At 36.2% G+C, this 24,922-nt stretch overlaps 1 protein-coding gene across 3 annotated transcripts in view; it reads right to left on the bottom strand.

The window, feature by feature from the left end:
• The window catches only part of KCNT2 (potassium sodium-activated channel subfamily T member 2), a 377,107-nt gene that overhangs the window by 172,442 nt on the left and 179,743 nt on the right, over positions 1-24,922 (bottom strand). For all 3 annotated transcript variants that reach the window (XM_059048725.2, XM_059048889.2, XM_067027514.1), the window contains exons 9-12: positions 7,446-7,626; positions 6,098-6,262; positions 4,219-4,355; positions 224-287 (exon numbers count right to left, since the gene is read on the bottom strand). In XM_059048725.2, the coding sequence (XP_058904708.1) occupies positions 224-287; positions 4,219-4,355; positions 6,098-6,262; positions 7,446-7,626 (547 nt within the window). The remainder of the gene's footprint in view (positions 1-223; positions 288-4,218; positions 4,356-6,097; positions 6,263-7,445; positions 7,627-24,922) is intronic.

Raw genomic sequence — 24,922 nt, 5'->3', positions numbered from 1 at the left:
AGAAAACCCAGGGATTAGTGATAACTACTTCAAGAATACTTTATTTGATACAGTCAATGATGCAACTATTCTTATATTTTGGCAAGATAGTTTAGAGATATTTACTTCCGTTTAGTAAAATTTTAAGGTCATCAATATTTAATGTTGGCAGATTAAAAAATCAATAAATTAAAAATCTTCTAAGGCAAAAAGAACAATTGGCAAAAAGATTTTAGAAACTTACAGAGGACGTCCTATCTACTTCACAACGGCTGCTCAGAATAAAACAGGCCTCCGCATCGTCCATCCTAAATGCAGATGGAAAAATAAAATCATCACACACTGACATACCTGTGCATATCTGTGCATTATCTGCAAATTCGAATTCCAGTGCAAATAAAGTACGTGTAAACTACAGACATCCTTCGGTACTTCGGTTTAAATGAAAGTAGGATTTCTAGGATTGTGACTATATTTGACTGTAAACAAAATAATTGTTGTAGATTGGCCATATAACTCAACAGCTTATAATGACGGAAGTTAAAAAAAGTCACATTTTATTTTCTCTTTTATCATATTTTTTTCATATATATACTTTGTGTAAATTGAGGGAGTTGTATTAGCCTTTAGTTTAGATGGATTACATTTTGGCTTCAGTATGTCAACAAAACTAAGAGAGAGGAAACAAAGCTGCTTAGTATTTTTAAGCCAAACTCTACTGTACGTTTATATTTCCTGGAGATGAATCATCAACTGTTCCAAACCCTTTCCTTTCATGCTAAAGTTCTATATTTCTTAAAAGAAGTCATAAACAGTAATTACTCTTCAGTGCTTGATAAGTAATGTTCTAAAACCATAAAACTATGTATTTTCAAAATAAGGAATTATTTATCTTTCTGGTTCATTATGATAAAAGACTTTTTCTCAAAAATATTTTCTATGAAAAATCCATGGAATTAGACCAAACCAAACAGTTCTGGAAAAATGTGAAGTAGCCATGGTTATTAAGACACTGTGAGCATTGTATAACATTTTCTAAACGTCATCTTCAACAAAGCAATTCAAAACTCATACAACTGACCTTTGGAACCGGTTTGGAGAATCCTACTCCTTGTTTCTTGCATGGGGAATTGTACTGAAGAATGTGTTAGTTCACATTAAATCCCCAATCTTCATGTGACATAGGATAAGAAATGAACATAGAAACGGTGCCTTCTTTCTTAATTCAGCTTTTTGAGAATTACCACCCTGCTACCTCTCACTCATCCACACTTTTCTTTTTTATTCTTATGGAGGAATGCTTCTTGCAAATGTGACTGATCTTGCTAAGAAACCATTATTAGCACTATTAATACTAAATGAGTGTGTTAATCCTAGGTAGTATCGAGCTAAGATACTAATAGCCAATCCTAATGGCTTAGATTAATTTATTAGGAAGTCAAAAGACTTCATTTATCACAGAAATTCATACTGACCATAATATGTGCATGAGTCATTCTTACCATATGAAGAACTTAACTCATTATAATAAATTAAGCATATTGACTATCTATGCCGATGAATATAGGGATCCAAGTTACATTACTGTCTAAGCAACTATTTCTTTATGGTTCCCAAATAATGAGTATAGATAGCAAATAGCAAACACCTGTGTTTTACTTGAGGTACTGGGAGAATCTGACTTATTCTAGAACTGTCACGTATAGTGACAACATATATGAAGTATGTAATCCACAAAAAATACTAATATTGGGAGGGCCAAAAGGTTTGTTCGGTCTTTTGGGTAAGATGGCTCTAGTATGGAGAAGGTGCTGCGACTGATTGAACGTGTCAAAAGTGGTTTGCGAAGTTTCGTGCTGGAGATTTCTCGCTGGAGGATGCTCCACAGTCCGGTAGACCAGTTGAAGTTGATAAGGATCAAATTGAAACAATAACTGAGAACGATCAACCTTATACCACGCGGGAGATCGCCGACGTAACCAAATCAAGCGTTGAAAATCATCTGCACCAGCCTAGTTATGCGAATCGCTTTGATGTTTGGGTTCCACATTAAGTTAAGCAAATAAAACCTTCTTGACCGTGTTTCCACCTGCGATTCTCTACTGAAACCTAATGAAAAGGTTCCAGTTTTAAAACACATTGTGATGGGCAAAGAAAAGTGGATACTGCACAACAAAGCGGAACGGAAGAGATCGTGGGGTAAGTGAAGTGAAGCACCACCCACCACTCCAAAGGCCGGTCTTCATCCAAAGAAGGCGATGCTGTGTATATGGTGGGACTGGAAGGGAGTCTTCTATGATGAGCTCCTTCCAGAAAACCAAACAATCAATTCCAACAAGTACTGCTCCCAATTAGACCAACTGAAAGCAGCACTCGATGAAAAGCGTCCAGAATGAGTTAATACAAAACGCATAATCTTCCTTGTGTATAACGCAAGACCTCATGTTTCTTTGATGACCAGGCAAAAACTGTTACAGCTTGGCTGGGAAGTTATGATTCATCTGCCGTGTTCCAGACATTGCACCTTCGGATTTCCATTTATTTCAGTCTTTAAAAATTCTCTTAATGGAAAAAAATTTCAATTGCCTGGAAGACCGTAAAGACTGGAACAGTTCTTTGCTCAAAAAGATAAAAAGTTTGGGGAAGATGGAATTATGAACTTGCCTGAAAAATGGCAGAAGGTCGTGGAACAAAAGGGTGAATACATCGTTCAATAAAGTTCTTGGGGAAAATGAAAAATGGGTCTTTTATTTTTTTACTTAAAAAACTGAAGGCACTTTTTGGCCCGTCCAATATATTCTCAAAGAAGCTTAGTTTTCCAATTATGTACCACTCATTATATCCTGACAGTTTCTACTGACTTTTTTGTTTCAGAAGTTATTAAATCTTTGGAAAAATCTCAGTTAAACTGATCTATTATATATAAATCAAAGCTAATGTCAGAGTTCCTGTTATGAGCTATCTAGGCATCTTTCGCTGGAGTAAGCAGCAAAAAGGAGTTTGGAAATTTTCTTCTGTTCTTTTCCATCACCCACACTCCCCCTCCCCCATGCACACACAAACACAAACACACAGAGAACATGCATAAAGAAACACAGAACATACACAAACACATGGGGAACATGCACCAACACACACACTAACACACATACTCAAGCGATCTGGGAAAAAACCCAAAACAACAACAAAGAAAAGAACACTTATGTTATGAAATTGAGGGAAGATACTTTTAAACCTAAAAGAGTCTGTAGGACAACTCAAGGATAAACATGAAGATTTGTTGAAAACTTGTAAAACAAGAGAAAACACTGAGCAAAGCTACGTGCGCTCAGGGTCTCTTCTGGCTTCTGAAACTAAGGATGCTGTTTTGCAGATGCCCTGACTCCCCAGTGTCTACAGTCTAACCACGCATCCTCGCACTCTGCGCCCAAGAAAGGACCCTCACGACCCGTGACAAATGTGTAAGACCGCGTCACCTTTCAGCTGGGTGGGCAGCATCTACGCAGCAAGAAGAGAGAAGCTAAGACCCCCGTCACCTTTCTGATTCTTCCAGTACCCAAGGACTCTTTCATCTCAGACACCGGGTAACACCAGTGTTACCTGCCCAGTTCCTTAAATTGAAACCCTGACGCGAACTGCTTTGGCGTCTCACACAATGTTTAGCCCAAGATTTTTATCTGTGGAATTAAAACAGTATCCAGGGATTTGGAGATGACTCTCCTTGAGTCTGGATAACTCAGCTCACCTCCCAGCAGCCTGAGATAATTACACGACACCACATTTCTAACCGTGTTGTGTGGACGCGGTCTGCCGAGCATACCTGCCCTGAGAAAGAGGAGCAAATACGCGGATTTTATATTTTTAACCTTCCAGTTGGACCAGCAGTGGGACTAAAGCCAAAGCGTGCATTCAAAAACACATCTTGGGGCTTCCCTGGTGGCGCAGTGGTTGAGAGTCCGCCTGACGATGCAGCGGACGCGGGTTCGTGCCCCGGTCCGGGAAGATCCCACGTGCCGCGGAGCGGCTGGGCCCGTGAGCCATGGCCGCTGCGCCTGCGCGTCCGGAGCCTGTGCTCCGCAACGGGAGAGGCCACGGCGGTGAGAGGCCCGCGTATCGCAAAAAAACCCAAAAACAAACAGAAAAAAACACATCTTGCAACACTGTAAACTGCTAAAATTTGGAGGAGAGAAAAGCAATTAAAACACTACAAGATGGAAAATATTGAAGAGATATACTCACTTTGCTCGCAACAGATCCTGATCTTTAAGGGCTGAACCTTGAAGGTAGATGACTCTTTGTGACCACATTGGAATCTGTAGGACCCTTCGGACCTGTACATCCATTTCAGTAGGACACAAAATCACCACATAATAATCCTACTCAAAACAAAGTGGACCATGGGTTAGAGACAATAATGCTTTGTTTTATACTACGTAGGTAAATAGAATATCTAAGAACATTTCGAAATATGATAAAGTAGAAATTAACACTCTTACTAACAAATAAAAGTTTGCAGTTAAAACCTAGTGTTAAATAAAATGATTCAGTAATAAACATAACAGACATATAAAAATCTCATAAATCAATATATTCATCCTGATCTTCAATTTTATTAGTACCAGGAAGGGAAGGTAATCGGTGCTTATACTCAGCACACATTTCCAGTCTATGAAGTTTTCAGTTACGACTTCAGGCTGATTCTAAAAGATAAATTGCACACCTGCCAGAAGTCCTAAGGATCAATTCATACTTCGAATTGTTGCTTTTAGAATAAAAACTGTGATGGTGATTTGTATCATTTGGTAATATTATTATGAACTAATATTGAAAATATTCTGATATCTGAATGGATAAAGATTCACAAAAATATTAATAATACTGACAAAGTAACTTAAATTTAAAAGTTTGAGATCAAAATATTTCAAAATAATGGTCTTTTGGAGAAAATAAAAAACAATCTGTAAGAATTTAAAATTATTTATCTATAAGAATTCAAATTCTCTGGTAAACATTCACCATTTTATCACTTTATAATATATTTGAATTGAATTTTTGGAGTTCTAAGAATTCTCCATATAGATATTAGATAAAATAAATTACTAGGGATCAAAATTTGCAAGGATCGAATTTTCCCCCAAATAGATTTTCTTTGTGGGTTATAATAAGCATCTGAAATTATTTAATATGAATAATAAAAAACCTAACCATTAAATATGGAATTCCTGCAAAAAATGAAAAAATAATTCATGCAAAAACAGAAGAATAAATTATATAAGTATCACTTCTAAATTAGATATTTTTAATCCAAAAAATAGTATTTTAAAAGTTCTCTAAAATATTCGAGAAAAAAATCTCTTTATTTAAGGGAGAGATAATCGATGTACTCAGCATTGTCTTGACCTCAGGATTATCCAAACTCTTGCCACAAATTTATTGGGAAAACACAAGAAATTCAAGTAGCTCTTTGCTGTTTGGACTAGATTCAGTGCCTTGAGCAGCAAAGGAGAGGACCTAAGTCTACACCGACCCAGAACCATGGCAAGTGGAACAAGTATCTGAGGAGTTTGTCTCCATAGACAGAAGAAGAGATTTTTCTGAATTTATGATCTCAGTCAGCAAGTTATTTCCCAAATTTTGGTCATTTATTGTTACTATACATAAGACCTAGTTTCACTCCAGGAAACAAAAGGAAAATGGAACTTCTAGACTTCCACATTTCTATCAGCAACACTTGATAAAATTCTGAAATATTCAAGTGAGCAGATGATATTGAAATGATTGTTTCATTGTTTTATTGTATTTCATGTTAAATTTCAGTGTTTCATAAAAATATCATTTATGCATTACCCAAGGGAGAAAAAAGCAATCATTTTAATCAAAGAAAACCTTTCTTTGTAGCAGTAATCTAATTCCATCTGTCTTTCAGTATAGATACAGAAGGAAACTTAACATACTGTGTATCCCTCCAGCATTTTTTTCTATGTTCCTGGTTATATTTGTAGTTCTTCATTTTCTCTTTCTAAATTTGAGCGTATAAATAAAAATCCTCCAGAACACAGGCTGTACCATGATTAACTGACTTAGACAATGTTAGTAGGTATGATCTGTTTAAAGGTACCTGGAGTCTTGGATGAGCATAGAATTCATTCAAAAAGTCCATGAGTAAGTCAATCTTCAATGAGCTGACACACAGAACAACGTGCTTTTCAGTTTGAGCTCTGTGTCGGCTATAGTTTCCACCTGACTTTTGTCTCTCCATCCACAGATAGGCCAGCTGTTCAAACTGTAATGCATTTTCCACATGTGAATGAAAGACACGGGACATGAAAATAAAAATCAATGCAATACATCTGTTGTTTACTAAGAATACTCAATTTCTTAGACGAAAGCCTTTGAGATTCAAATCATCAGTGTTCCCTTCAATAAGAGGCTCTTCACAGGATGGCTGCAGAGCTTGCTAATGCCTCCCAGCGCCTTCAGGTCTTCAGCCAACACAGTAATATGACTTTCCTATTGTATCAGAGCAGGGCACTGAGAGGTCCGTGCCTCTGCTCTGTCCAGCGGGGCACGCAGCTATATATGTCATGCACTGAGTCAAAGAGAAAAGCCTCACTTTTTCTCCCACATTCTTATATCAGTTTCAGCCCACATCTCCTGCAAGGGGAGATACCCTTACCACAAACGAAAGGCCACATTCTAGTTATTTAGTAGCTTGTATCCAAGGGTTGTGGAGTGTATAGGGGAGGGGTGTCATTAAGGATGACATGTATGATTGGATAGGAACGGGCAGATCATTTTTATACCTATGTAAAGTATATTTCAATACACTGTGGCCACTGGTTCTGTAATGGAACATGAAAGTTGGATTTGTATTGGCCACACCCTGTTTCTGCCCTGCCCACCCATGGACACCCGGGAAAAAGTTGAAGATTGCCTCTATGCATCTTCAGTCTCCTTGTATACCTCTGTCCCTTCGCTATCTCCTCATCCAGTCTCCAAAACGCTGCATGATAGCTATGCATCATCTTCAGATTTTGTTTTAGTTGACCATCATATGGAAACAACGTTTATACATATGGCTTTTAGATGTATTTTCAAGACTCCAGAGAAATCAACCCTTCACAAGTATATTTCCTTGAGCTATCATTCGATAATTTAAAAATATACTATCCTACAATCCTATAATTAACACTAATACTCTACATTTGAAAGGAAGCCCCTTGAAGAATTGAAACGAAATGTGAGCTAACAATTGTGACTGGAGGGAAAACAAACTCAATGTTTCTAATACAATGCAAAAAGGCATTTCTGATACAATTGTCATTAATTGACTGGAAGGAATAAAAGCAGGTGCTAATATATTACTGTTAGATTAACAAGCCACCCTGCAATTTTTATTAAATGTGGAAGATTTGATTTCACAAGACTTTGCAGGCTCCTATAAAATTTAACATGGTTGTGTTTACCTGTATGGGGAGAACCACGAGAGCAACACAGATCATGGCAACAACAAAAAGCTTGGACGACCATGTTTCTGGAGTGACATCCCCAAAGCCCACAGTAGAAAACGTCACGATGCAGAAATAAAGGGAGTCGAAGAGATTCAGCTTCTTTCCTATTCGTTCCAGATGTTGGATTCCACAAATGCTAAAGAAACACATGTGTATTACAATTAAAACTTTCGAATTAGGCACACTGCTTCTCATCATGACTCTCTTGCAAACCAAAGTGCACTTCATAAAGCCCCTTAGTAGTTAGGACCTTATATTGAACAATATTTTGGTTGAGGAAATATAATTTTTAAGCTCTTTTTCCTACGTCAAACAGATACAGTCTTATTTTCATTCATAGCCAAAAATTGTAGCTAAAAGATCACGAAGTATATTTGAATAGCATGTAAAATAAATAGACTGAATTTCATGGGTGACTTACACAAACATTTTGAATGTGTGTCAAGGAAACACAGACACCAGAATTCACTAGATCTATTCCCCATCAAAATAGCAATTGTCGGGGGTGGGGGGGTGGGGGGATGAATTGGGAGATTGGGATTGACATATATACACTAATATGTTTAAAGTAGATAACTAATAAGAACCTGCTGTACAAAAATAAATAAATAAAATAAATTTTTTTAAAAATAGCAATAGTCAGTAGTCTTTTTTTTTTTTTAACAGAGAGACATTTTTCAGTACATACATGTGGTATAGATACACGTGAATATATTCCATGTGTGTGCGTTCCATACACAGTCATACTTCAGTATCCCCTGGGGTCTGGTTTCAGGATCCCCACAGATACCAAAATCCACAGATGTTTAAGTCCCTTATATAAAATGGCATAGTATTGATATTTGCATATAACCTATGCACATCCTTCTGTATACTTTAAATCACCTCTAGATTACTTATAGTACCTAATACAATGTAAATGCTATAAAAATAGCTATAAATAAGTTGCAAAGGCTATGTAAATAGTTGCTTGTATGCAGCAAATTCAAGTTTTGTTTTTTGGAACTTTCCGGAAATTTTTTTCCCAAATATTTTCAATCTGTGATTGGTTGAATCCACAAATGTGGAACTTGTGGATACAGAGGGACAACTGGATACAGGAAAGGCTTGATGAGTTAACCATTGCAAGGTGCCCCTAAAAATGAGTCTCTAAGTAGCTCGATTATCTGTACAAAGCTATTGATGATATGAAAGTAAGGGAACAGCATAGAAATTGTTATAAGATGTTCCCAAAGTAGAATTGCTAAAATAGCATTAGAAATAGCACTGCTACTAGCTAGAAAAAAAAAAAAAAAAAAGGTAAGGCTATGAAACATGCATATATGTGCAATGTTGGAGGGAAATGAGATTTGCAACATAAAAAATCAGCAATAAAAAGGAATCTAGTACTGACGCATGTTAAAATATGAACAAGCCACATAAAGATGATGAGTGAAAGAAGCCCGATGTAAAAGACTACATACTGTATGATTCTGTTTATATGAAATGTCCAGAAAAGACACAGAAAGCATATTAATGGTTGCTTGGGACTCACGGTAGGAATGGGGTGATGAAAATGTTCTAAAATTGGACTGTGGTGATGATTGCAGAGCTTTGTAAATATATGAAAAATGATGGAATTTTACACTTAACACGGATGAATTTTATGGTATGTAAATTACACCTTTATAAAGCTGTCAAAAAAAAATCCCTGTATGCTCTGGATACTCCTTGCAACTTTTACACAGAACAAGCAGACACAGCTTGCTTATGATGACCAAGAGATGTGCTATTCAATGTTTAAACTACAGATATTCCTTTTCCAGCCTTTTAAGATATCTATGTATTTGTCTAAGTTACATATCATAAATATTCAATTATCTTAATCTTTTTAAGGCAGAGTATAAGCCACTGGATAGTTAGGAAGATGGGTAGCACACAGGTCGATAAACCAAGGGACAGAAGAGAAACAGTAGGGTACGTCTCATCTTTTTGCTTCTGAGGCAGGAACTGTTCTGTTCTTTTTCTGTTTTCTTAACTCCAGGTCTCCAGAACATTTCAGCAAAATTTCACTTGTTCTATGTTCAGAAATTTTGTGTAAGCTGCCAGGTCACAGTAGTTGACTCATGTCAGTTTATTTTCTCAGCTGCCTCTATGCAATATACCAGCCAAGCTAATTCTAAGACTATTCAGATGGGGCCTTCATAAAACCAAAGGAAACAGCTGTTTGATAACAACAGACCTTTCTGTGGAATATGTTTTTTACTTTATTTAAAATAATTTATATTTGAGAATGTAAACAACTTCACATCACTTTTACACTTCAGTAGGAAATAGAAGGATGAAAAATATAATTTATATATTTTTAAGAATTCGAATGTCACTGAAGGGCTTACTATATTTTGCATAACTACACATTAAAAGCAAATCTCTGCTTATAGATAAAATGTACATTTCCTAATTCAGACATATGTTACCATGACCAGAACTACCAGAAAAACTCTCCCGCTTTGCTTCCTGGTCTTCAGTTTGTCCTTCTTTTAATGCAACCCACTCATAAAGGCCATATTCAAATTCTTTAAACAGCTTGGATATATCAATCTCAGGTTCAAAAGAGCAACTGGATTCTCACCGTTGAAGAACATTTTCTAATTTGTGGTGCCACATATTATTATAATAGCTGCCAATAAATCAATTCTTATGTTCATCCACCTTTGCAACATGATATTGCTGTACTTCCCACTAAGATGCACAGTCTGTCTCTCCTTGACCTTGAATTTAAGCTGGCCTATTGACTTGTTTTGACCAATAGAGTATTGTGGAAGCGATGCTGTGTGAGTTGCATAAGCCTAGACCTTAGGGGACACTGAAGTTCTTGTTCTCATTTATGGTGCTGTGCAGCAGCCCCATATATTCCACTGGAGGATGAGGGGCCATGTGGAGGAAAACCAGGATGTCCCAGCTGCCAGCCGGCACAAACAGCTGCACAGTAGAGAGACGCCATCTTGGACTCACCAGCACCTGTGAGGCCGTCACATGACGGAAGCCGAAAGAGTAATCACAGGTGAGAACAGAAGAAAAACTGCCCCAGTCATCCATCACGCAATTGTGAGAAACTACAAAGTTTTAGGTTTGGCACTGGCTTGTTATTCAGCAATAGATACGTGGTGCATATAGAATTAACTAGAATCCAGGGTTTCCCTGGTGGTGCAGTGGTTAAGAATCTGTCTGCCAATGCAGGGAACATGGGTTCAAGCCCTGGTCTGGGAAGATCCCACATGCCACCGAGCAACTAAGTCCGTGCACCACAACTACGGAGCCCATGTGCCACAACTACTGAGCCCACATGCCACAACTACTGAAGCCCGCGTGCCTAGAGCATGTGCTCCACAACAAAGGAAGCCACCGCAATGAGAAGCCTGCCCACGGCAACAGAGTGGCCCTGCTCACAGCAATGAGAGAAAGCCTGCAGGCAGCAGCAAAGAGCCAACCCAACCAAGAATAAATAAATAAAATAAATTTATAAAATAAATAAAAATAAAATAAAATAAATAAGGTGCCTCTAGTAAGGTGAAATAAGGTGAAAAAGTAGCAGAAATAATTAATAATCATTTGATAAATCTTTGCAAAGCTTTGTAAGAAAAAAGAATTAACTAGAATCCAAAACCTGGATCTAACCTGTTTTTTCTTCAACATCTCTCTCACTTATCTCCCCTTTACTTGTTATTTGGACTGTTTGCTTATCATAATATATATAACCCATGCCCCAATGTATACTTTTTGCCCAGTCTGTTTCTTTCAACTGAAAATCCTCTTTCTCCAATACCTACAAGAATTCCCATTTTTTGAAACCGTAGCTCAAATATGACCTCCTTCATGAAGACTTCTTTGTATCCCAAGCTACAGTGTTTCTGATGAAATTCTCAAGTGTATATGAGTTCATGTCTTAGATAGCTACACTTTTACAAATATGTATATATATATATATATATATATATATATATATATATATACATATATATATTTAGTGTTAAATATTTATCAACCCTACTCAACTATTATCAACCTCGATGACAGTATTTATACTTTATAATTTTCCTACAACACTTAGAACGAAGTGCATAGCAGCTATCCAGTAACGAACTGCTAAATGAACAAAAGATCACTTAATTAAACCCTGCTCAAATAATATATACAAACAAACTCCAAAAACTAGTTCATGCATGTTTCAGTTTTTTATTACCGCATAACGAACGCCCCTAAACTTAGTGGTTTAAAAAAGTAACTGTTTATCCTCTCACATGGTTTGCTGGGAAGTTCCTCTGGTTTTCCTGGGCTCACAGCTGCAGCTGCGTTCAGCTAGAAGTCAGGCTGAATGGAAGGGCCAGGATGGTCTCACCACTGGGGTCTATGGTCAGGGTTCAGTGTTGGCTGTGACGCCTAGTTTCTCTCCATGAGACCTCTCAGCCTCCGATCAACTCAGCCAGCTTCCTTTTGGGCATGGCAGCTGCAAGCCCTCTGAAGACCTATCTAGCTTGATCTGCCCATTCTACTTGCCAAAGAAAGTCACAAGATCATCCCAGATTGAAGGAGTGTGGAAACAGACTCCGTCTCTTCATGAGAGGAGCCACAGAATATTATGGCTATGCTTTTTCGTCTACCAAACTGTACAAATGATAATATCTATCACAACCTATGTAAATCTTAATAAATTTTGCTGAATAAACTATATTACAAGGTATTTAATTTCCTTGATATGGCTGTAGTTAAATCTACACTTACAATCTTTTTTTATAATCCTTATGCAACATTCCATTTACTTGACCTGGGAAAAATCATGTGAGCCTTTCCCTTATTTATTAATATTACACTTACACTTAAAGGACTTGGTATGCCTTAATGCTCTCTAAATTGATATGAAAATGAAAGACCCCTAAAATGATAAGAAAATGAAACAGTTGTTGCAGGTTTGGTATAATTATACAAAAGCCAAATCAATTTTTTTTAAAAAAGACTAATAAAGATGAATACACTGGATTACTTTTAGAGTTTTCCTCTGATTTTGAATAGGCTCGTCTGCTGGTTGCTCTTAGGGGCTCATTAACTGGGCCACTGCTTAGGTTCATGAGTAACAACGTCACTACACTTTTTAAAACACTGATGTCAACATACAATCTTGTAAGTCAATAAATATTTTTGTAATAAATAAATGACTTTTGTTCCTTCTCCCCAAGAGAAAATGAGGCAGAGGATACTTACATATCTAGCCCAAGAACACAATAATCCTTTTGAATTATAGGTCAAATCTTGTTCCCTCTCTGCTTATAACTCTCAATGCCCTTCTTTCATATTCAGAATAAAATCCCAAACACCTGGCTCTTCTCTGACCTCATCTTCCGAGACCACCCTGAATTCACTGTCCTCCAGTCACTCGGCCTCACTGCAGTCAAGCATCAACCAGCTCCCCTCAATGCCTTCCCTTTATTTCTAAGAGACACCTCAAAGTTAACGTGTCCAAATGGAATCCTAAACTTCCTCTCTAAATTGGCTCCTCCCAAACTCTTTATCATTGGATGGTGGCAAATAGAGCTTTCTTGAGCCCAAATCCTGGAATCATCCTGGACTTTTTTTTTTTTTTTTTTATAACAACCCATATCCAGTCTTTTAGCAAACTCCACTGCTTCTAACTTCAAAATATAACCAGACTCGACAATCACTACTCACCATTTATACTGCTACCACAGGGATCCCGGCCATAAGTTTCTCTTCCCTCCACTGCAGTAAACAACCCCACCCTTTTTCCAACAGCTTACAGTCAACCCATCAGCCGGAGCTGCCCTATGACAACATGAGTCGCGCCATGCTATTCCTCCCCTTCAAGCCCTGAGAGGGCTCCCTATTTCGCTTAGACTAAAAGCTAACAATCTTTCATTTGTGTCCAGCGCACTCCTCTATCTGACCCTTCCCTATGCCTTTTGGACTAATTTTCTTCTTTCCTCCCTGTGGTCTGCTCTGCCCCAGCTACACTGGCATTCTTGCTTTCTGACCAACGTGACAGGCATGGTCCGGACTCAGGCTCTTGTCACGGACTGCTCTCTCCGGCTGGACCCTATGGCCGAGGTATTGTCACGGCTATCTCCTCACATCCTTCAAGTCTTTACTTCTAGCCTGACCATCATATGTACTCCTAGTCTTTCTTCTCCTGCTTAATTAAAAAAACATATAACAGTTTTAATCATTTGCTGGGTTTGATGCCCATTGGCCACAAACCTCTATAAGAATGGAGTCTATTAGGACAGAGTCACGTGGTTTCTTCATCTATGTTGCCTGAGCACCTATATTACTGCCAAGAACATAACGACGTGCATTAATATTTCCTGAATGAATGAGGGTGTGAATGTAAAATACACAGATTTCTGTTGCCCACATTTAAGTCACCTAGCTATTTAGCCTGTTGAGATATAAACTAAATACAACTCATTAAAGAAAAAGCACACAAAAATGTTTATCTCGCCACTGCCTTAATGGTGCAATCTAATACAACTAAGAGGTAAGGCTAAATAGTTCTTTGTCAGAAGAGGCAAATGACTTTCCCACCACCTTCTGAAATATTCGAGTACTTATAAACAAGTCAATTAGGTTTTATTTTCCTTAGTAATTCGCTTTTGTAACTCCATCATTTGTTTAGTTAGCACTACTTAATATGATAAATACAAAATGTGGAAATTTAAAATGCATTGACTTACTTATTGAAACTCATTCTGCTTGGGTAATAGGCGAGCAAATTGTATAACTAAAAATTTGTCTTTTTATAAAATCAAATTTAACATTCAAATATAAAACTTGCATTTATTTAGTCTTGTTAACTTTCTAAACTTTCTGTCACTAACATATTTAAAAACAGCTTGAATTACTGAATTAAACTGACTATATTTCACGATTTACTAATCAAAAGTTTTACTCAAAATCCCATTCATGTTAGTGAGTGAATCCTGCATACATTAATACTAAGTTCAATCAGGTTAGTTATATAACTATCATAATAACAAAAGTATCCAGCTTATGTTTTATGGAAGAAACAAATTACTCTCAAACATTAGAGAGAGATTCGCCTACAATAACTTTATGATCTTGCCTTCGTTGTTGGGATTCACTTTCACATGAACTTCCACAACTATTTCGTTTATGTTCTCTTGTATTTATGTAAAGAATCACATTATTTGAAGGGTAGAAACAGTTTAGAAGGGAATGCTGCAGAATTTGCACTAACATCAAATTCTAAGATAGGATCTTCACATTATTTTAAAAAGTCTTTCAAACCTCCTCTAGAATTAGGAAAATTGGATTTTTAAAGTATTTTGAAAATTACTTGTTGCATGTTTTTATTTTACAAAAGTAAATACTAACACATGGGGAAGCTTAATAAAAAGGCAAAGACCAGACTACCCTGATCACATTACATGGACATAGCATCACTTTCTGATACTAGTTATAGAGCATCTACATGCAACACACGGAGAATGTTAAGAATATCTGCCAACTTAGTACGTACCATTTTGGTTATAGGTGACACCACTAGGAATGTTTTAAAGAAATATGAAAACTTATATTACTCTTCTATGTCAATCATTCAAATAAAACTATTTTAATGTTGTTCATATAAATTATCTTTCTAAACAATAATTCAGCTACTTTTATGAAGGAACGTAAAAAGTGCACTTTCAGGAGAGATAGACACACAGTTAGTTTACTGTTACTTTATTATATAATTCTTGAGGCTAAGACAGTTTTAGCATTGAAATGTCCTTTTATTTTACTATGCATAAACATTAATATTTCATTTATACATTAGCTATTTTTCCTAGCACTGTGAATGCTACAATGTGCTGTATAAGGATTTGAAGCTATTCAGTGATTATAATCCATTTTCATATAGATTGTTATCTTATTTCATTCACAGATGTCTTTTGAGCCATTATTAAATGAAAACTGCCTCTTCTCCCTGATCATAATTGATGAAGTTCAGTTAATTATTATTTTGTCTCTGTACCCAGAAGTGATTTTAATGATGGCACAGATTTTCTGATAAATGAAATCCAAGAATGCGCTCAAATACAGCACATTCATAATCAAAATATCCTATTTTGCCTTCTTATAAAAGCGATACATCTGTTCAGTCAGTCAAAGTCCAAGGTAAACTATTTAAATTATATCCTGAAATGAAAGTGGCAGGAGGATTTAATAATATAAAATTTAAAAATAAATAATCATAGCGGGTGGATATTAGTAAACCCTCTGTTACCTTCAAATTTTCTAGTAATCAAATTTAATGTTGTTTTGTGACTGGGCCATAATATTTAAGAAAAAAAGCTCACTTAAATGCTTAATTTTAATGGATACCTAATTGTAACCACATTTTTGTTTATTATCACGTATCCCCTGCCTAAACATTTGAAATTAAATAATTTACTACAATTTAAGATATAAAAATAAGCCAATATCACACCACGTTCTATTTGCCTTTTTGTTTCTTTAATATGCATACAAGTTACTCAGATTCATTTGTAGTGAGTGACTTTGAAATGGAAAGTTGCAAATGAATATATTTTTCTTATAATTTCTCTACTGTAAAAATACCTATCAATTTTAAATTTAAAAATGATTTCTATAAAACCAGTAAGTGCTATAATATTTTAATCAAATGTTTAAACTGGAAAAAGGGTGAACTAATATCATAAAGGTAAGTCATGTTTATTCATACAAATACACTTATTGATGGTTTACTAATGCCAGGCACTGCACTGTATGTTAGAGATGTAGAAACATGACATCTTAGTCTACACAAAAACAGTTTCTAAAATCTAAAGTGAATGATTTTGACTTCAACTTTATAACACTAATTACTACTAGCAATAACACCATAAATTAATAATCAAACATTTAATTCATAACTTGATTAATACTAACTTAGGGAAACTACCTAAGCTTTTTAAACGTCATGCTCCTCAACTGAAAAGTAAATGTAATCATGTTAACTTCTTCATTTGGTTATGATGAGAATTAAGTGGCCTAATGCTCAGTGAAATGCCTGATACCTAAAATCCTTCAATGAATTCATTAGTAATTTTGTTATTTATATGACAGCCCCAGCATCAAAGAAAAAGAAACACAAAAATGAGTCAAATATAAGGATCCAATATCTCCAGGTAAGTGTTAAGAAGCCCTCTCTACTTGACAAGAAGCGAAAGGTACTATTAGCAAGAGAGTCAGGGGCTGTGGGGGAAGAGAACGGCAATGAGAAAACAGCCTGTCTGTTCCCTTTGCTGTGGGTTACCTCACACAGTTGTTAGCAGCAGAAAACCACCCGTGGATTAATGAATATCTGTAATCATGTCCCATCTTTTCTCCGCCCTGTAACTCTTAACTGTTAGGCGAGGTGGAAACACACGGGCAAGTGAGGAGGGCTCTAAAAAGAAGAGTTGGGCAATTTGCAAGGTAAACCTATAATCTTTAACTATTTAGAAAGATGGTCATGCTGATATTAGTTGACCTTTGGAGGGTTCACTGTCGTCATTTACAGAAAGGGACAACTAATTCTTGGTAATGCAGTAAGGGAAAAAAAAAAAAAAAAGTTAGGTGTTATTTCTGGGCCAAAATGTCAATATCAGGTTAGTGACTTGTTTTAAAAAGGAATACTTATTTGAAAAAAAGGACTACTTATCCCTGAGATTGCTTAAATGAAAGAATTTCTATTGTGATTATATAAAAGACTGTACATAGGTATGTTATATATGCATCTATTTTTTTTTAATTCACTGACAGGTAACTACTAAGCATATCATTATGTGGTAATATTTTAAGATTTAAATGTTAAAATCATAATATTTTGAAAAAAAGTACAATTTTCTCTTTTTATATAATTTAACATATTAACTCATATTCAAGGCTATCATTTAAATATGTATTTAATTTTATATAATTTATGAATTTTCTATCTTATGAAGATTAAATATACCTACACTCCTTGGGTAAATCTTACCTGATGGTAATTTTTTTACAGTTCTAACATTTTCAATTCCAAAAAACAGTAATATGCGCTTGTTATTACAAGACAAATAATGAAGATATAAATAAGAATTAATATCATTCCACCTCTTTCTATCCATGAGGCAATAATATTTAGTATATACCCTTTTGCTTGTTTGGTATTTTGTTTGTTTGCTTTTGTCCTTAATGTAAATGCACTTTTGATTTGTTTGGTAATTTATTACTATAGGATTTTTACATCTATCTTTTTAAAGTGATCTTGGATTACAGTTTTATATCCCAACCCATGTTCCCTGAAAAGCCAGTCTGCTGACCAGACATAGGGGTCTACAGTCAAATACATCTGGCAACTCTGAGTTAAGTATATTTTATTTAGCAAAGGATTTTTCAGATCCCTTTAATGAGCTAATGTTGATCATGTATCTCTGAGAATAAAATACTTTCCATAGATTTAACCAAACATATCTGCCAAAGTTCTTACTTATGATAGAGTATCTTGCAGTAGGAGGGTTTTATGAACTAAAATTTGAGAACATCAGCCCATAATTTGTGCTCTGAGTATTTTAGAATAACTGTTTAGCTTAATCATTAAATGATTTGGGTAACTTTGTACCTTTGTCCATGTCCTGAATTACACCACCCTGGATTTACTGTTCCTTGAAGAAGTTTAACAGTGAAACATTCGGTCCCTGGAGTTTTTTGCTTTGCTCTGTTTTTTGTCTTTTTAATTGAGACCAAAAGATATAATTTTAAAATGCAACATTTTAAAGGCGTTCCATCTCTACCCTTAATCTCAATTTAATACTACTTAAAAAGCCATAAACATGACCTACCATTCCTTCCATAGATCCACAAGAATCAATATGCCTCGCTCATAATTCCTTGGTCTTTACCGACTTCCTACAAAACTGAACTTTGAGCACATATGACAAAGGACAGTTTATAAATACAGGCCCACAGCAGCCACACTGAGTGCTGGATATACATAGAAGATTCCTTTCTTCCTGCTCACAAAGAAGCTAAGAGTATAGGACAAATTTTTTCATAAGCACTGTCATCATTTAGATGTGGATCGCCAAATTGAGCATGTTATATGAAAAAGAAGACTCCAAATTCTATCTCATTAAAAAAATGATAAATTCTCCTTTTTTGTTAACTGAAATAGTGTTAAATCTTAGGATAATTTTTTAAAAAGTATTCAAACACATGCAAAAATCATAATCACATTAATTAAAAAAGGATTAGGCTCCATTTTACACTAAATATATAAAGCGATGATATATATTATACCACACATTTAATTCCTAGTTAAACTTAGGAAAAAATAAAGGCTAATGTAAAGTATTTATTTCTTAAGTCTCACTTTCACTAAATACTCCTCCATTTAGAAATGCTAACATCTTAATTTATACATTTTAACATCTACTTTTGTTCTCTTTCACTCACTTAGTGAAAGAAGGATCACCAGGGTATGAGTTAGAAATTATGTAAGGCTATATGCTACACCAACCATAACAAAATGGTAAGTGTTCTTTCTTATATTAAATATTTCAATTAAGGAGATTCCACACTGTCCCTTACCAGTCCTACAGAATATATTTATTTTCACAAAATTACATTAAATTTCAGTTTATTACATTTCCTCTCTTTTCATCAATAATGACACAAACAAAATAAAAGCATCTACTCAATAGTCTATGTAAATTACTCATAGGCTCATCAGCCTACAGGCCATTACTAGTATATTGCAAAGTAGGATTTTTTTATAGAAGTAGGATTTTTTTGTTCATGGTACGAAAGATGGAACTATAATCATGTAGTGTTTTTTTCTATGTTCCTTAGGTTATATGTTGAGCGTGTATTCATATTCATCCATAATTATTTATTAGAAAAATGGGTACTGTGTGTCAATGTAAAATGTATTTTCTACTATAAATTGTGAAGGAAGTAGGCAAATAAAGAAACAAGGCAATGGTATAAGAAAGATGATTAAACAGATTAAACTAGGTGAAAACAAGGAGACAAAATGATTATGGTTAAAGGTAATAAATAACATGGTATAGGCAAGAGTCAAGTAAAATCAGGATGATGTTCTTGAAAATCTCACTTTAGGAGATTCCAAAATTCAGAGATTAAGCCCTTACTGGAAAAAATGGGGACCTGTATCACTAGCAGAAAGCTAATAAAATTATGTTCATATTTTTAAAACACAATAACATGGATAAGACAGTAAATAAAGACGTGACAATCATCTTATATTCTTGTTAATAAGTGAAAACATTTTTTACTTACTACTCCTTGCTTTCTGGAAAACTTTTAGGATTTTTCTCTCCTGAAGCTTCAATAAAGTGCTTGTAATTTCATTCCCACTGTGTTGTAGATCATATGCATTTGAAAAGTTTTTACATTTATTTGTTCTCCTATTTAGTGAGTGTTACTAAGTGTTGGTCTCAGTACCAGGTCCTGGGGGAGAAAATGGCATAGAAAAACTTACAAGACTACTTCCTCAATGGGAGTTAGAGTGCAGTGAAAGAGACAAGAAATGATGACTAATGTAAATATATACAAATAACAAAGGAGAGCCCTCCAGTGCTATAATTTCCTATAATAATGGAATCCAACCTACTCAGGAGAGTCAGGATTCAATAAAAAAGTGATGTTTACATAAAAAGGTGAGTCTGACCTTCGTCTGCAGAGAAGGCAGAGCATTTTAGGAAGGAGGGGGGCGTTAATCTGAAAGAGGAAGCAGGGGGAAAAAAAAAGAAAAGCAGAGCTTCCGTGCAGAAGAAAGATCAAGGATGTGAGATGAGAAAGAAAAGACGGGGTGAAATCCCAATGGTGCAGGAAATTTAGAACTTATTAAGGAGTTTTGTATTCATCCCACAACACATGGAAAATCTCTAACAAGCATTAAGCAAGTGGTGACACAATTGTATTTATATTTCCCAGCGCTCACTGCTGTGGCCACGAGATGAATGGTCTGGAAGGGACCCAGAGTGGACAACAGGAAAACCAATTATAGGGCTGCCGCCATAAAGAGGTTATGACAGTTTAGATGAGTGAGGTGAGGCTGAGAGGGCCAGAAGTGGGAAGATTTGCAGGATGTTTTGGAGGTAAAGTGTATGGGGTTTGTTTTATCATGTACTGTGACACAGAACAGGAGGTGTAACGAAGGACTCCATTCTTTGGGATTGTCCGAAAAATGGACAGTAGCTGCTATTTCAGAGTTACGGACAATTTGGGGGAAGAAATAGCATAAGTTTGCTTGTGAACATATTTCGTTTGAGGAACCTATGAGGAAATGGCACAGAAACAACTAACTATAAAGGACATAATTTAAACCATAGAAAGTGGCCCAAGACAATTTGGTCACAATTATTAGGTTCTTTCTGTTGCACATTTGTAACCTCCAATGAAAAGAGGAAAAGTTGTGGTGTCAGGATCTCTCCCTAACCACCGCGCTGCCAATCATTACACAACGAGAGCAAGTCATAGACTGGATTCTGCCCCATCAAACACTCACAAATCCCTGTTCTGTAAGATCCAAGAGCTTCCTGTTTCCTTGTCTTTCTGTGCATAACAACAAATACATTGAAAGAGATGATCATACCAAAGAAAACCTGAAAATGTACTGAGGGCAGTTTCTGCTAATGGTCTGTGGGATCAGATGACAAAATGCTCTAAGTAGGAACAGCTTTGAAAGGGTCTCTAGACCTAAGGCGCAACTTCCTTAAAGGGTTAGGCTGCTGTGCTCACCAAATTCTTATAATCCAGTTATGCAGGGGCAGAAATAACCAAACAACACTTTCTTGCCAACTCTATGTCTAGAAAACTATTTTTAATTCCATTTATGTTAATTTGTAAACATTCTGACATAGATATTGATGCTTTAAACTGTTGATACCTGATAATGAGTCCCTGATGAGAATCCTTCACACACTTATTAACCATCCCTAGATTTTAACTTGTCTGGACACACGTATACTATGCTGTCCTGTGGTCTGTATGTGATATTTACAGGATTACAGAAAATATAACTAAAATATATGATACACTCTGAGAAGAAAAATAAAAAGGCTGAGCACTGACTGCTGAGAAAACACATAATTTAATGAAATGTTATAGACAAGAATGAAGACATAAAAACAGAGTGTATCTGTGAACGCACATATGGGGTGTGTGTATGTGTATCTCACATGACCAATGCATTCTCATAACCCCCCACGTGCGTGTAAATTATTCTTCATGTACATTTTTCTGACTTTAATACTGGGAAATAGTAAATAATATTTAATATTAAAATATTGGAAATATTAAAGTCAGTGACTTACGCTGGCTTTCTGAGTCCTACTGTGGTATCAGAGATTCCTTCAAATATATTTTTGCTCCATTTCTAGTAATAGAATAACAGAATAAAGTCAATAGCTCTAAGGATCATATTTCCTTTTTTCCTCATTTTTAAGGCTTAAATTTCAAAAACAAACAAAAAGTATGATATCTATTCTTCTTTCCTCTTGATTTACACTCTTTATTTCTAGCCATAAGTTTACTTTAAAAGAGAAAATAAAAGGTATTCTTGATAGGAAAAGCTTCACAATTAAGTCATGAACAGTTCAGAGTAACTTCTACCGGTTGCAAAGAAGATAAAATGGTATCTTGCATAAAAACCTCAACTGTGAAAAGCATTGCTATAGCGCAACTGCCTACAGTATAGCCTTCAGACTAAGACAAATAAGGGAAGATAAAGCTGGTGATGTAAAACAGGAAAAATCGTAAATGGCTTTCTATACAACACCGAAGAACTTATACTATACTGAAGACTCCAAAGACACGCATGAAGAATTTTAAGCAAGAGAATGAATGATGTGATCAAATCAGTATCGAGCTCATTAATAAGAGTCTGCTGATACTCTGAGTGGTTACTACTGCTCCAAGCAGTAACCGCATTTACACCAGACTCTCAGTCTCCAGGAGGACAATCACCTTTATTTATTTATTTTATTTTATTTATTTATTTATCTTTTTGTGGTACGCGGGCCTCTCACTGTTGTGGCCTCTCCCATTGCAGAGCACAGGCTCCGGACGCGCAGGCCCAGCGGCCACGGCTCACGGGCCCAGCCGCTCTGCGGCATGTGGGATCTTCCCGGACCGGGGCACGAACCCGCGTTCCCTGCATCGGCAGGCGGATTCTCAACCACTGCGCCACCAGGGAAGCCCGTCACCTTTAAGACACTCTGCCCATGCAAATCAACCAAGTGAGCTTCCATCTGTGAGCAGAGGAAATGATGGCTACTAAATTAAGTGCGAAAGTTTTTTCTAAGTTTAAGCTCTTGCCTCTCTGCAATTTACTATTTTTTTGGCTTGATTTTTTTAAAATTATCTTAATTCAGTTCTCAAAAGTGAAGTGTATAACCAATAAAATATTAGTTTTACATACCATTAATTCCCGTTATATATTTAAAGATAGGTTTAGGGCTTCCCTGGTGGCGCAGTGGTTGAGAGTCCGCCTGCCGATGCAGGGAACACGGGTTCGTGCCCCGGTCCGGGAGGATCCCACGTGCCGCGGAGCGGCTGGGCCCGTGAGCCGTGGCCGCTGAGCCTGCGCGTCCGGAGCCTGTGCTCCGCAACGGGAGAGGCCGCGACAGTGAGAGGCCCGCATACCACACACACACAAAAAAGATCGGTTTATAAAAATAAACTATGTATACATCCAGAATCTTTTCAGAAAATATTTGATTTACTTACTTTTCAGAAATATTTGATTTCTATTTTACTATCAAGAAGCTAGTAAGATAAACTCTAATCCATATGTTTCTGCACATATGGAATATGTAACAGTGCCAAATAAATATCAGCTAATTTAGGCTGATTTATACTCATTTAACGTCTTCCCACAAGAATGTCTTGCTAGTTACTGTCACATAACAAGACCAATCCCAAATATTCAGTCACTAGTCAACAGTTTCTGGAAATCAAGTAAGGCACAAAACAAGGCTTATTTTATTCTATCTGAAATGATCCAAATTTAATTAGCCATTAGAAATAAAAGAAAACATAGACCCTCACATGTTACTTTATATTGTAAGGAGTGGGAATTACTCCCATAGCAAAAGTGACTCTTACTTTTATGTAATAATTTACTTGAATCCAATTTTTAAAATGTAATATTGTTATGTTCATTAACAGAAAAGCTCTGTCATACTAATAACACTTTTACATTCATAACACTTAATCTCTGCTTAAAAGCCATTGAAAAATCTCCCCTAAGAGACAGTCAGGTGAACCTATAACCATTTCATAGACTATGAAAGCTAATATTTTGGAAAACTCTGTAATATAAAATATTTCTATATGTGAGTCAGAACACTCGTGAGAAGTATCTGACTGGCTCATTTGAGCATTCGACTAATTGATGGTGTATTTACTTCTAAACTAATGCCAAATGTATCAGTATCTATGTAGAATCGTCTCCTAAATAATTATTTTTCGCTTTCACTGTAAATTACAACTGTTTTCCTGATAGATAATATTTGTTCAAAGAGCAGTTTCAGGAAGTCAATCACACATTCTAAACTAAAGAAATTTACTGGAAACGTGGTTTGCATTAACATTTACCTAAATCACATTTTGCTCCAAAGGCTTCAATTTTTTAAAAAATTGTACCAGCTTTCCCATATCAGATTATATATACACAAAGAGATTAAGCTAGGGATTAATATTACAATTAAGATACTACCATTCACAAAAACCTTTGATTTTTCATTTTTTGGCATCCAAAAGAAATTCACTAAGCAAAACAACAGCATTTTTAGGGTCAAACGTATACAATAAATATGGCATTTCTTTTACTTTTTACTCATCATGAGACTCATTCAGCTCAAAATTTCATTTAACAGATATCAATCCTAATAGAATTTATCCTCATTCCTTTTTTTTTGTGTGTGTGTGTGTTACACGGGCCTCTCACTGCTGTGGCCTCTCCCATTGCGGAGCACAGGCTCCAGACGCGCAGGCTCAGCGGCCATGGCTCACGGGCCCAGCCGCTCCGCGGAACGTGGGATCTTCCCGGACCGGGGCACGAACCCGCGTCCCCCGCATCGGCAGGCGGGCTCTCAACCGCTGCGCCACCAGGGAAGCCCTATCCTCATTCTTAGCAATTATGAATGTCATAGAATGATATAACTTCAATGACCCTGCTGGGAAAGTTCTGGGACACTAAGGGTACCAAGGCACACTGGATTGAGAACAACTGATCTAGTCCAACTCCTTTCTCTTCAGAGGCAGCATCTCAGAGAGAAAAGAATCCAACACTTGACCAAGGCTATCTATACTCTTAAGAGGGAACAGGAGGAATATAACAAAGTTTCTTTTCCCCTACCCACAACTTTGTAGAGATTACGGAACAC

Source organism: Kogia breviceps, chromosome 1 (assembly GCF_026419965.1).
Source record: "Kogia breviceps isolate mKogBre1 chromosome 1, mKogBre1 haplotype 1, whole genome shotgun sequence".
In the NCBI taxonomy this organism is placed as follows: domain Eukaryota; kingdom Metazoa; phylum Chordata; class Mammalia; order Artiodactyla; family Physeteridae; genus Kogia; species Kogia breviceps.
The sequence above is the reverse complement of the archived record's forward strand: the minus strand, read 5'-3'. Positions and strand labels throughout refer to the sequence as shown.